This window comes from Bufo gargarizans, chromosome 6 (genome assembly GCF_014858855.1).
Source record: "Bufo gargarizans isolate SCDJY-AF-19 chromosome 6, ASM1485885v1, whole genome shotgun sequence".
Lineage (NCBI taxonomy): Eukaryota > Metazoa > Chordata > Amphibia > Anura > Bufonidae > Bufo > Bufo gargarizans.
In genome coordinates, this window is record NC_058085.1 from 227,946,885 (window position 1) to 227,961,365 (window position 14,481).

The following is a 14,481-nucleotide window of genomic DNA, read 5'->3' on the forward strand; positions in this document are numbered from 1 at the left end:
GTATAGCCCACCTGGGTGAAGCCAGCTTCTATTTCTAGTCTCAGCCTTCTAGCGGCAGCTGGGCGTATACTCACGGACTTGTGTGGCCCAATTATATTAACGAGAAATCAGATTTTATTTAATACATTAATTAAGCTGTGTGTGATTAATTAATGACCAGATTACTACACATAAGAAGACTTGTTAGGATATTGCCTTAACCCCATTTTTTGCAAATCTGACGTGTCACTTTATATGGTGATAACTTTAAAACGCTTTTACTTATCCAGGCCATTTTGAGATTGTTTTCTTGTCACATATATTACTTCATGACAGTGGTAAAATGGAGTAAAAAAAAATTCTTTTTTATTTCAAATTTACCCAAAATTTTTAAACATTTGCAAATTTACAAAATTCATTTTCTCTACTTTTATAATAGATAGTAATATCTTAAATAGTTAAAAATAGTTATTACTTTACCTTCCCCATATGTCCACTTCATGTTTGGCTCATTTTGTAAATGCCATATTATTTTTTGGGGACGTTAGAAGGCTTAGAAGTTTAGAAGCAAATCTTGAAATTTTTCAGAAGATTTCCAAAACTTCCACTTTTTAAGCACCAGTTCAGGTCTGAAGTCCCTTTGTGAGGCTTCCATAATAGAAACCACCCAAAAATGACCCCATTTTAGAAACTACACCCCCCTCAAGGTATTCAAAACTGATTTTACAAACTTTGTTAACACTTTAGGTGTTCCACAACAATTAATGGAAAATGAAGATGAAATTTCAGAATTTCACCTTTTTGGCAGATTTCAATTTTATTCAATTTTTTTCCAGCAACAAAGCAAGGGTTAACAGCCAAAAAAAACCTGACTATTTATTGCCCGATTCTGTAGTTTACAGAAACACCCCATATGTGGTTGGAAAATGCTGTACGGGTACACGGCAGGGCGCAGAAGGAAAGGAACGCCATTTTTGGAAGGCAGATTTTGCTGGACTGTTTTTTTTTTACACCATGTCCCATTTGAAGCCCCCCTGATGCAACCCTAGGGTAGAAACGCCCAAAAAGTTACCTCATTTTGGAAACTACGGAATAAGGTGGCAGTTTTGTTGGTACTATTTTAGGGTACATATGATTTTTGGTTGGTCTATACTAAACGTTTTGTGAGGCAAGGTAACACCTGTTTTGGTACCGTTTTTATTTTTTGTTATTTACAACTTTCATCTGACAGGTTCGATCATGTGCTATTTTTATAGAGCAGGTTGTTACGGACACATTTGTATTGTATTTGTTTCAGTTTTACATAATAAAGCATTTTTGAAAATAAATTTTTTTTTGTTTTAGGCGATTGTCTTAGGTAGGGTATCATTTTTGCAGGATGAGATGATGGTTAGATTGGCACTGTTTAGGGGTGCATATGACTTTTTGATCGCATGCTATTTTTACACTTTTTGTGATGTAAGGTGACAAAAAATGGCTTTTGACACAGTTTTTTTTTTTTTTTACGGTGTTCACCTGAGGGGTAGATCATGTGGTATTTTCATAGAGCAGGTTTTTACAGACGCAGCGATACCAAATATGTATACCGTTTTTTTAAATTTACTTACGTTTTACACAATAAACAGCATTTTTTTTTAACCAAAAAAAAAAGTTTTAGTGTCTCCATATTCTGAGAGCCATATTTACTTATATTTTTTTGTTTGTTGATTGTCTTAGGTAGGGGCTCATTTTTTGTGGGATGAGGTCATGGTTAGATTGCTACTATTTGGGGGGGGGCAAACGCATTTTTAATCGCTTGGTGTTGCACTTTTAGTGATGTAAGGTGACAAAAAAAAATTCTTTTTTAGCACAATTTTTATATGTGTTCATCTGAGGGGTTAGGTCATGTGATATTTTTATAGAGCCGGTAGGTACGGATGCGGCGATACCTAATATGTCTACTTTTCTTTTTTCTATTTTTTTTAACTTTATTGTGGGAAAAGGCCGCTTTTTATTTTTTTCTTGAAACGAATTTTTTTTTGTAAAACTTTTTTTTTACTTTATCATCACTTTATTTTTTGTCCCACTCTGGAACTTTAACTTTTAGGGGTCTGATACAATTTACAATACTTCTGTATTGTAAAGCATTGGCTGTAAGTGTATTCATGAATGTAATACACTTCAGCCTGTTTTCCGGTGAGATCCAGGGGGGCTGGATCTCACAGGCTGTCACGGAAGGCAGCCACGATGCCTAAGGTACATCTGTACCCGCTCGATCGGCGCTGGTCCTCAAGTCATGGACATTTTAAGTCACGGGCCCTTAAGGAGTTATCATTCATTAATCATGTAGAGAAAGTGAATATAAGGCACTTTGTGATTGTCCATATTGCATCCATTGCTGGCATTATTCATTTTTCCATCACATTATACACGGCTTGTTTCAAGTGTATAATATGTGTGTGGTGGTTGCGACATCTCTAAGCCCATATCAAGGTGTCATGCCATGTAATTTTTATTACCAGGGTTATTTGCAATGCATGTACTATAATACATAGTACTAATATATAGTATCAATGCTCCATAGCACACACTCAGGAAACCATAACCACATATAGGTTTACCTCTTGTTTTAATAAACTGGCATTACAGAAAATAAATTCAACAAAATTAGGAAGTAGCAGTGAGTAACGCATTGGATGGTAGGACGGCTTCATCAGCTGCTTCTCTAAATATCGGATTGGGGGACACTTAGCGATAGAGGAAATCAGCCTTGATATTTGCACCAATCTCTGCCTCCCATTTGTCACCATTGTTTAAGAGCTTCTCTTTGTTGTACAGGAGTTCTTCATGTGTTTCTGTGCTGAACTCAAAATTTGGACCCTGCAATGAAGAGATGAGATGAAATGCAGAAAATAAAAAGTCATCCCCACATTAATGTCACCAGATGTTATGACTATTACTTTTAAACTGTAAATAGTTTATAATGTAAAATGTACAGTGAAATATAAAAAAACTGAATTTCATTTTGATGCTCTGTTCATATCTGCTCTGAAACCTGTTGCAGATGCAGTCCAAAAAGCCAGACAAAACAGTACAGCATGCTGTACTATTTTGTCCAGTAAAATGCCAGTCTCCCTGACAAAAACCCCATGGAATTTATTATTGTCAATTGTGTCAGGCACCAGTTGTGTGCCATAAAACAGATTTAGTGGCAGGTTTTTTTTCACATTTTTTCATCCTGTGACTGAGCATAACAGAAATACTTAGCACAGTTGTGAACAAAACCTAACTATTCATTATAAATTCCCGCAGAATGATATTTGCAAGCTGATTTGCTAGGCGATGAGGTGACCACTTGTAGGCAATGACCTTGCTTGGTCTACAGAAGAAAGTGAAGATAATGTGGTGACACTACTGACATGCTAATACACATATTATTACAAATTATAATATCAAATCTAAAACATACATTTCCTTTAAGGATGCAGTGTACAACCATGCATTTTTCATGCTAAATAAAACCATATAAATAAGGCATTATATTCTGCTCATCTGTTTTTGTTTTCCGATTTGTTCTAGGCTGTGTTCACGTTTCTGTCCCACGTGTAATGTATACATATAGACACATGATTTATATGTTAAAAGGATGCCTCTGACGTTTACAATACAGTGGCAGCTGTCATCATAGGGTTCCATTGTAAAACATATAAATATATATATTTTATTGCAGAATCTACAGAATGGAAAATAATAATCTTTATGTGTAGGACATAAATGTGATGTTAAGAGCTTTACAGCAGAACATGGACACAGAGGACTGGTGCCTGGAGCAGAGTCAACTTCTTGGAGACTTTGATTGCATGCTCTGTTCACGGATGGGGAGGAATGGACATCACCTTTTATCAATGGTGTTATGAATATACTTCCATTGTTATTCTGCCTGTTATGGTAATCAGTAGACTGCTAATATTGATATGATAGATCATCAACATCAGATCTGTGATTGGTGGAGGCGACAATCAGCTGTTTGAAGGGACATGCCGTTTACACTATAGTGGCGGTGCAGGGTAATTAAAGCTGTTTGTCTCATTGACTTCAGTAAGAAAGGAATCTGTAATTGTCCTGCATCACCACTACACTGTAGATAAACACGTAAGAGGATGCAGCGGATGCACAAGCACCACAACTTCAAGCTGAGGCTACTTTCACACTCGTGTTTGGTGCGGATCCGTCATGGATCTGCACAGACAGATCCATTCAGAACGGATCCGTTTGTATCATCTTTAACATACCCAAGATGGATCCGTCTTGAACACCATTGAAAGTCAATGGAGGACAGATCCGTTTTCTATTGTGCCAGATTGTGTCATAGAAAACGAATTACATTGTGTGTCAGAACAGATCCGTTTGGCTCAGTTTCGTCAGACGGACACGAAAACACTGCAAGCAAAGCAAAATGGTGACGGAACGGAGGAAAACTGAGACAAACTGATGCATTCTGAGCGGATCCTTTTCCATTAAGAATGCATTAGGGCAAAACTGATCCGTTTTGGACCGCTTGTGAGAGCCCTGAACGGATCTCACAAACGGAAAGACAAAACGCCAGTGTGAAAGTAGCCTGACTGGCAAGGTTGACAGGAGTCCGACCCCCCTGACCAATCTCATATTGATTGATGACCTATTCTGAGGATAGGTCATCAATATCATGAAACTGAAATACCCATTTAATGATACTGTAGTCACATGGAGAGTTAGACACACTGGGGAGATTTATCAAAACTATTGGAAAGAAAAACTGGCGTAGCTGCCCATACCAAACAATCAGATCAATCCTTTCATTTTCAGGAGCTCTGAATAGGGTTCATATACAAAACAAAGATAACTGGATAATATGCAACTGAAACACTAGGAGTCAGGGCCCTGCTCGCAAGAGCTTACAATCTATGAGAAATTGGGGGTGACACATAAGGTAGTTGATTGTGATAAGTAGGATTTGAGCCATTATTGAACTGACAGGAGTGGTGCTCGCAGATCTGCTTCGGGTTTGGGACTACTAGAGGATCGAGTTTAGGCCAGAGGAGTTGGTGGGGGGAGGTTTAGTCGGGGAATAGTCAGTTTAGGTAGCTGGATAAGCCTGCCTGAAAATATGTGTTTTTAAGGCACGTTTGAAGGTGGAGAAGTTATGGATTGACCTTGTATTCCGGGGCAGAGTATTCCAGAGAGTAGGTGCAGCTCGAGAAAAGTCTTGAAGACGGGAGTGAGAGGTACGAATTATGGAGGTTATTAATCTTAGGTCGCTAAGAGAACGGAGAGCACGAATAGGGTGGTAGATGGAGATGAGGGAGGAGATGTATAGAGGTGCAGCACTGTGGAGAGCTTTGTGGGTGAGGGTGAGAAGTTTCAACTGTATTCTGTGGTGGATGGGCAACCAGTGAAATGACTGGCACAGGCTAGTAGCATCAGTGTAGTGGTTGGATGGATAGATGGCTGCAGCATTTAGGACAGACTGAAGGGGGGAAGAGTTTCGTGAGAGGGAGACCGATTAGTAATGCGTTGCAGTAGTCAAGATGAGAATGAATCAAGGCAACAAGAGTTTTTGCCATTTCCACTGTAAGGCCTATTGCACACGACCGTATGGCTTTTTCAGTGTTTTGCGGTCCGTTTTTCATGGATCCGCTGTTCCGTTTTTTGTTTCCGTTGTGTTTCCGTTTCTGTTCCGTTTTTCCGTTCCGTTTTTCCGTGTGGCATATACAGTATACAGTAATTACATAGATAAAATTGGGTTGGCCATAACATTTTCAATAGATGGTTCAGGAAAAAACGGAACGGAAACGGAAGACATACGGATGCATTTCCGTATGTGTTCCGTTTTTTTTGCGGATCCATTGACTTGAATGGAGCCACGGACTGTGATTTGCGGGCAATAATAGGACATGTTCTATGTTAAAACGGAACGGAAAAACGGAAATACGGAAACGGAATGCATACGGAGTACATTCCGTTTTTTTTGCGGAACCATTGAAATGAATGGTTCCGTATACGGACCGTATACGGAACGCAAAAAACGGCCAGTAAACGGGAAAAAAAAACGGCCGTGTGCAATAGGCCTAAGAAAAGGGCGGATTCTGGCGATATTCTTGAGGTGCAGACGACAAAAGTATGTAAGTGATTAAATATGGGGAACAAAGGAGAGATTGGAGTCAAATGTGGCCCCAAGACAGCGTGCATGTTGCACAGGAGTTATGATAGTGCTGCAGATCGAAATTGAAATATCAAGTTTAGGTGAGTTAGTAGATGGGGGAAGGACAAGAAGTTCAGTTTTTGAGAGGTTCAGTTTTATATACAGAGAGGACATTATGTTAGAGACGGCTGTCAGACAGTTACTGGTATTTTGGAGTAAACTAGGGGTGATGTCAGGGGACGAAGTGTATAGTTGGGTGTCGTCAGCATAGAGATGGTATCGAAAGCCAAATCTACTAATAGTCTGTCCGATGGGGGCTGTATCGAGGGAGAAGAGTAGAGGACCTAGTACTGAGCCCTGAGGAACTCTAACATCAAGAGAAGAGGAGAAGAAGAAGAGCCAGCGAATGATACACTAAAGGAGCGGCCAGAGAGCTAGGAAGAGAGCCAGGAGAGAGCAGTGTCCTTAAGGCCAATTGAGTGGAGCATGGGGAGGAGGAGTTTATGGTCTACAGTACAGAACGCTGCAGAGAGATCCAACAGAATCAGTAGAGAATAGTCACCATTTCTTTTTTGCGGATCCACGGATCGGATCTGCGAAACACATACGGACGTCTGAATGGAGCCTTACAGGGGGGTGATCAATGACAGGGGGGTGATCAGGGAGTCTATATGGGATGATCAGCGGTTAATAAGGGGTTAGAACTGAGCTATAATGAGTGTTTATAACGTCAAAGAGCAAAGATAAGGAGCCTGTCAGCTCCCCAACTGACCGAAAAGAAAGAAAATCCACAGGCTGCTACTAGAGCATCTCAGCTATGTACAGAAAAAAGGAATCCATATTTTTAACAAAGACCAATTGAAAAAATGATTTTAGCTCAAAAGGAGTACAAAAATTTTTCCCCCTAAGGTGAACATAGTCTTTAATGGTATAAGCAAGAGCAACCTGTGGTTAAGACTGTATAGTTCTTTGAGGAAAATGTCAAATAAACTATTTTACAATTGCAAGCCTTATTCTGTGCTTACAAAAGAAAATCTTTCAAGGTTTACGAAATAATGTCCAATGCAATGTGCATAATGATGCAGTGTGAGACCTAAAGCCACATACAACTTTATACATGTTTCATATGGCCATACTACAGCCACAACACTTAAAGGTCAGGGCCATCAAGGAATAAAAATAAGCAAAGGAGAGTAAGTTGCATAAAACTATAAAAGAAACCTTCTAAGCTGTTAAATTCCCTGACAGTCTTTGCCTACTGTGCTGCAGCAACACGTGACTGCAGCCATTCATGGACTCAGCAGTGGGAATGATATTTTATTGCCTTATTCAATTTCCCTCCTTATGCCTGTTTCTCTTGATCCTGGACAACCCCTTTAACTAAACTTAGAACACCACAGAACTCAATTTACTGTATGAGGTGACGTTCCCATAGATCGGTATACACCTTTAAATAGTTAATGGCATGAGAAATAAGGCATCAGTCAACAAAGTTCAACTAAGCACCATAATAATTTACTGGAAAGAAAAACAAATGTATCACAGGCGTCACAAAATGAAACCATTCCCCACTATCCCCCACTGAATGAATTTATGAAGCACTCACCTCCACTATAGCGTCCACAGGACATGCCTCTTGACAGAAGCCACAATAAATACACTTTGTCATGTCAATGTCATATCTTGTAGTCCTACGGCTTCCATCTGCACGGGGTTCAGCCTCAATGGTGATGGCCTTAAAGAAGAAACAAAACTTACTTTATAGGTTTATTAAAAGGTAATTGATCAAAAAGGAATCTGTCACCAATGACCTCCCTATCCAACTAAGGGCACAGACACATAGCTTTAGTTCACCTGATTAAACAGTTTTTCTTTTGTTGATCCAAGGCTCTGTTCCAGATTTATGATATTTTTGTTTATATGTAACTTAGACAAATGGTGAAACAAGGGCATCACTTTTGCTCTTGTTGGACCTAAGCTCCATTCCTTTCTGTGGCCACCCCCTCTCTAGCTGCTTTGATTTACAGGATCAAGCAGTGGTGACATAATCTCTCTCATTGCTCTGTGTTCTCGAGCAGGTGATGTTAATTCATATATTGGCACATACGCAGTACAGCCTTGATTCTTGGCAGGGCCAAAAATAGGTGTACTGTTCATGTGCCAATGAGAAGTAAGCCTCCACCCGGAAGAGATGGATATTGGCATTATTGATACAAGTGCAGTACTTTTGTTTTCAGCCCTGACGAGAATCAGAGCTTTTATTGCGCCGATATGCAAACAAACGAGATCACGGGACCAAGTAAGATTACATTACCACTGCCTGACCCTGTCAATCTAAGCAGTTAGGGAGGGGTTAGCCACAGAAAGAAGAACAGCTTCAGTGCCTTGAGAGTAAGGGCTCAAGCACACAACCGTGTGCTGCCGACCGCAAATTGCCAGACGCATGCAGAATTGGGTCCGTGATCTGCATCACAAAAAAGTTGTACTTTTTTTGCTGTGCGGAGGCACGGCCAGAAACACCACGGAAGCACTCGGAATGGGATGCCCGTGTATTGCGGAATCCCTGTATGCAGCCCACAATACGGCCACGGGGGAGATTTATCAATCAATCTGCGCTAAAAACTAAAAATGTGCCAAAATTACAAGTAAACTAGCTGGAACCAAAATAATCACATGCCTAAGTTAGTATTCACTCCAAAATTGATCCAGGCCAGAAGTGAAATCTGCCAAGAAAACTGGGCATGGTTAAACGTGGCATTAGGGCCATCACATTTATGAATGTTATCAGAGAAAAGGTGCAAATATCGGCAATGTTGTAAGTATATCCTAGACAACTGTGAACTCATGAAAATTCAGACTAAGTGAAATTGAGACTTTTTGTTAACATTCAAAAGCTGTTGTAGAGCTGGCCATACTCAGTACTACCAGGTCTTCTCCCACAAACTGGTGTAAAAATGTCACAATGGCTGGAAAATGTTGGAAATCTGCACTACGTTTCATTTATTATGCTCCGTATGTCTTTTCATAAATTTGGTCTCAGCTTTCATCTCCAGATCTGAAAGTTACCCACTGTGCAAATTGCTCCAAAATCTATAAATCTCCTCCATAGTTTGCATATTAACAGACTACCTTTCTGACATGTACATACACCAGCATGGCCAAAATGGTATTCACGTGAATCTTGTGAATAATATTTATGTATGCCTAACAGTTATATAGAGTATACTTTTATTTGCTGTTAAGGTGTTATAAGTGTGCCGTACAGAGTGTTTTAAGGAGTTCTAATAAGTCTTAGTAAGGGCCATTTACATGAATCGATAACAGGGCAATGATCTGGAATGAACCAGTCATTCCCGATCACTTAAATTAAATGTGTATGCAGAAATTATCCACTCTGAATGGGGATTAACAAGAGTAACTATGATCGTTCATCCTCATCTGTTTACACAGGGTGATGTGCTACTGATGAATGATGGTTTTTTCTGCTGCACAAACATAGTTACATAGTTAATAAGGTTGAAACAAGAAATAAGTCCATCAAGTTCAAAAAGGGATAGGTGGGGATGCGAATCCCAGAAGGAATTGAGACTCAGATTTCTACACATTTTCATAAGCATTAATGTCATTTACTTTTAAGAATTCATCTAAACCTTTTTAAAAAACTGTCCACTGTTCCTGCTGTGACCACATCCTGAGGAAGTCTATTCCACAGCTTTTACAGTTCTTACAGTAAAGAAGCTTTGACGCTTCTGGAGACTGAACATTTTCTTCTCCAGTTGGAGGCAGTGCCCCCTTGTCTTTTGAGGGCATTTTACAAGGACCAGTTTTTCACCGTATTTTTTGTATGGCCCATTTATATATTTGTATAGGTTAATCATGTTCCCCCTTAGACATCTCTTCGCAAGACTAAATAAATTTAATTATTTTAATCTTTCTTCAAAACTACGACCCTCCATGTTTAGTCGCTCTCCTCAGTCTTTTTTCCTGCTGCAGAGCGTCCTTTCTATGGACATGCACAGAACTGAACTGCATATTCCAGATGAGGCTGCACCAGCGCTTTGTAAAGTGGTAATATTACATCCCTGCCCCGCGAGTCCATGCCTCGTTTATTGCATGACAATATCCTGGTGGCCTTAGAAGAGGCCGATTGTCATTATATACTATAATTTAATCTACCATCCACAGTGGCCAATTATTGGAACAAGTGTTAGTAGGCACATTCAGTCCTGCCAACTATACTGATAATGCCCCCATGTAAATGGACCCAAATTTGCCTACGAATAAAACCAATGCTCGTAGATACCATGGACAGGGTTAACTCCTTCAAGACCAGGAAAATTTTCACCTTCCTGACCTGGCCTATTATTGCAAATCTGACATGTCACATGCTTTTACTTATCCAAGCCATTCTAAGAATGTTTTCTCATGACAAATTGTACTTTATGTAGGTGGTAAATTAGCTATTTTCTAAATTTGAATTTCTCTGCTTTTAAGACAGAAAGTGATGCCACAGAAAATAAATCAACATTCCCGATATGTCTACTTTATGTTGACATGAATTTGTAAATGTCATCTTTTTTAAAAGGCTTAGAATTTTTGAATAATTATTTAAAATTTTCAAAACTACCGATTCAGTTTTGAAGGCACTTTGAGTGGCTTATCTAACATAATTAACCCATAAATTACCCCATTTTAGAAAATACATCCATCAAATGATTAAAAACTGATTTTTACAAACTTTTTTAACCCTTTAGGTGCTCCAAAGGAATTAACACAAAAAAAGAGGGCAATCTGTCACAAAGACCGTGACCGCCGAACAGTGTGTTGTCTTCCTGGCGCTAGAGTTCGACACATCGGGTGCAGGTTGACAAATTACTGGGAGGGGCTGTAGAATATCCAGCGGTAATGATCCATATCGGAACCAATGACAAAGTTAGAGGAAGGTGGAGAGTCCTTAAAAATCATTTTAAGGATTTAGGTCAAAAGCTTAGGGCAAGGATCTAAAAGGTAGTGTTTTATGAAATATTGCCTGTACCACGACCCACACAAGAAAGGCAGAGGGAGATTAGGGAGGTTAAAAAGTGGCTCAATAACTAGTGAAGGAAGGAGGGGTTTGGGTTCCTGGGCCAACTTCTCTGTCAGCTACAGGCTCTATCGTAGGGATGAGCTGCACCTTAATGGGGGAAGGGGCAGCTGTGTTGCGGGGAGAGATGGCTAGAAGGTTGGAGGAGTGTTTCAACTAGGGACTGGGGGGGGGGAGGGAAATTATGTTATAGGATGGGAAGATAATGCAGATAGAGACGGGGGCAAGGTAGTGGGACTGGGGGAGGAATGGAAGGAGGGACTAGAGCAGTTCAGAAGGAAAGGTGTAGGGTAAAAAATATACATAAACCTCTTAATTATATGTATACTAATGCCAGAAGCCTGACTAATAAAACTGGGGAACTGGAATTAGTGACGTGTAGGGCTATGACATAGTGGGAATAACTGAGACATGGCTGGATGATAGCTATGACTGGGAAGTTAATGTACAAGGTTACAGTCTGTTTAGGAAGGATCATCAAAACCGGAGAGGGGTCTGCCTTTATGTAAAGTCCTGTCTAAAGCCCACAGTCTGATAAGAAATAAGTGAGGGACATGAACATGTGGAGTCACTGTATGGAGAAATACATAGAGGCAAAAATAAGAATAAATTACTAATAGGAGTTTATTATAAACCACCTAATATACCAGAGTCCACAGAAAATCTACTACTAAATGAGATAGACGAGGCGGCAAATCATAATGAGGTGGTTATTTTGGGGGACTTCAACTACCCAGATATAGAATGGGAAACTGAAAGCTGTACATCTCTTAAAGGACAGTTCTTGGGAGATAACTAAAAGACAATTACCTCTCCCAACTGGTTCAGAACCCGACTAGAGGGACGGCCATACTGGACTTAGTATTAACCAATAGACCTGACAGAACAACAGGTTGGGGGACACCTGGGAAATAGTGACCATAAAGTAATATCCTTCCAATTATCCTTCAAAAAAGTGTTTCTACAGGGAGGTACAAAAATACCAAACTTCAAAAAAGCAAAATTTAGCCAACTAAGAGAGGCCATAGGCGTAACTAACTGGGACAAAGTCCTCAAAAACAAAAAATACCACCACAAAATGGGATATTTTTAAAAGCATCCTAAAATCTAATTGTGAGCACTACATACCTTATAGGATTCAAGGGATTAAAGGAACAAGAAGAAACCACTGTGGATAAATAGAACTGTAAAGAAAACAATAAATGATAAAAAGAAAGCATTTAAAATCACTAAAATAGGAGGGCAGCCTGGAAGCACTGAAAAACTATAAGGAAAAAAATAGAATATGTAAAAAATAAATAAAAGCCGCCAAACTAGGGACCGAGAGATTAATTGCCAAAGAGAGCAAAACTAACCCTAAAAATGTTCTTCAGTTATATAAATGGTAAAAAGTATAAATCTGAAGGTGTCGGCCCTCTACAGAGCAATAAGAGGGGAGTTGCAGAGAGCGACGAGGAGAAAGCATTTTTTTTTTTCTCCACTGTATTCACTGAGGAAAATAAACTGTCAGATGAAATGCAGAATGTAAAAGTAAATTCCCCATTAAAAGTGCCCTATCTGACACAGGAAGAAGTACAACAGTGACTTAAAAAGATTAAAATGGACAAAATCGCCAGGCCCAGATGGCATACACCCCCGTATCTTAAGAGAATTAAGTGATGTCATAGCCAGACGCTAATTTCTGATATTTACAGACTCTATACTGACAGGGAGGGTTCCACAGGATTGGCGTATAGCAAATGTAGTGTCATGATTCAAAAAGGATGCAAAAACAGAGCCCGGAAACTATAGGCCGTTAAGTTTAAAGATTATTGAGATCCAAGATAGCATCTCTTAGAGAACCTTCAAATAGTTTACCCACAACTTTTTAAGTGGCATAGTGTCAAATGCTTTGGAGAAGTCAAGATATAGGACATCCAACAACTCACCCTGATCCAGTCTACAACTTTCCTCTTGTAAGAAGGCACAAGGGACAGTCGTTGACGGAAGGTATGCGTCACGAGGTTCCTGGTCTCGGTGGAGTAAGAGCAAGTTTTCATGTGTCAGCAGCAGTTGCTGTTTGACACCTTGTCATTTAGTAGAGCTGTAATAGCTAATCCGGGACAGCTCTTAATGGGAGTAGTCAAAGTGCTGGGTGGGTGACTACTCCCCAGTTCCGGGCCGGGTTTTGAGAGGCCTATAAAAAACAGCCAGCAGTGTCAGTGGTAGTGATGATCTCTCTCTGACATTGGAGCTCTGGCAATCTCTGGGATCTGAGCCTTGTGTCAGGCTGGAGGCCTGAATCCGGAAGGACTACTCTGTCCTGTGCTATGCCGACCGGGTGTGGATTAACACCTAGGATAAAAGGTGACTGTTTTTGCTGCATGAACTGTCTAGGTGTGAACGAACACCAAAACTGCGAATGGACTGTCGTACTGTTTTGTTGCCATAAGTGTGAATAAAGCACTGAAGTTTTTGAGTTACAAACTGGTCTTTGCCTCTATACTGTGTCCGCTTGTCCTGTCTACCAAAGCAAATCCCCACAATTGGTGGAGGATGCAGGCACGAGCAGTGAGGCTGGCGTCAACGCCTATATTTTTGGTTTCTGCATTTTTTCAGGCACGGTTGTAGGTTGTACATTAAACCAGCTGTATTACAACCCGTGCCCCACGACAAAAATTGAGGCTGTTGTTTAGGCCATCATGAAGGCTAATCTGCAGCAGCGGGAGATAAACCTGCACCAACGCGAGGCTAATAAGCAGCAAGAGAACAACCAGTTGATGCTACAACATGTGATTGCTTTGCAGACAGCAGGAGTGTCCACGATGCCCGATAGGAATCGCTGCACGGACTGCCAAAGATGAAACCCGCAGACTACAATGAAACCTACCTGGCGATGTATGAGAAAGTGGCCACAAGGGAGAAGCTACCCCGAGACCAGTGGGCTGAGGTCGTCGCTCCATTCCTGGTAGCCGATTCCCAGCGGGTATATTTCGACTCGCTGGACGATCAAGCGGCCTACTACCAGAAAGTAAAAGGTGAGATTTTGGCCAGACTGGGGGTGAATGTGTTGGTCCGGGCCCAGCGGGTACATCAGTTGGTGTTTAAGCAGGCTGACCCCGCGAGACCCAAATATTATTACTCCACCTTTTGCAAAAGTGGCTACAGCCTGATGTGCCGAGTCCCACGGCTATGCTGGATAGACTATTGGCCGATACCTTCTGGAGGGCACTGCCACCCCCTTCCAGCATTGGATCGGCCAGGTGTCTCCTGGCAATGC

The 14,481-nt window shown here is 40.5% G+C and overlaps 1 protein-coding gene across 1 annotated transcript in view; it reads right to left on the minus strand.

The window, feature by feature from the left end:
* Positions 1-2,570: 2,570 nt before the first annotated feature.
* Positions 2,571-14,481, minus strand: part of NDUFS8 (NADH:ubiquinone oxidoreductase core subunit S8) — a 137,393-nt gene continuing 125,482 nt past the window's right edge. The window contains exons 6-7 of the mRNA XM_044297959.1: positions 7,746-7,874; positions 2,571-2,838 (exon numbers count right to left, since the gene is read on the minus strand). Coding sequence (XP_044153894.1) covers positions 2,707-2,838; positions 7,746-7,874 — 261 coding nt within the window. The 3' untranslated portion in view covers positions 2,571-2,706. The remainder of the gene's footprint in view (positions 2,839-7,745; positions 7,875-14,481) is intronic.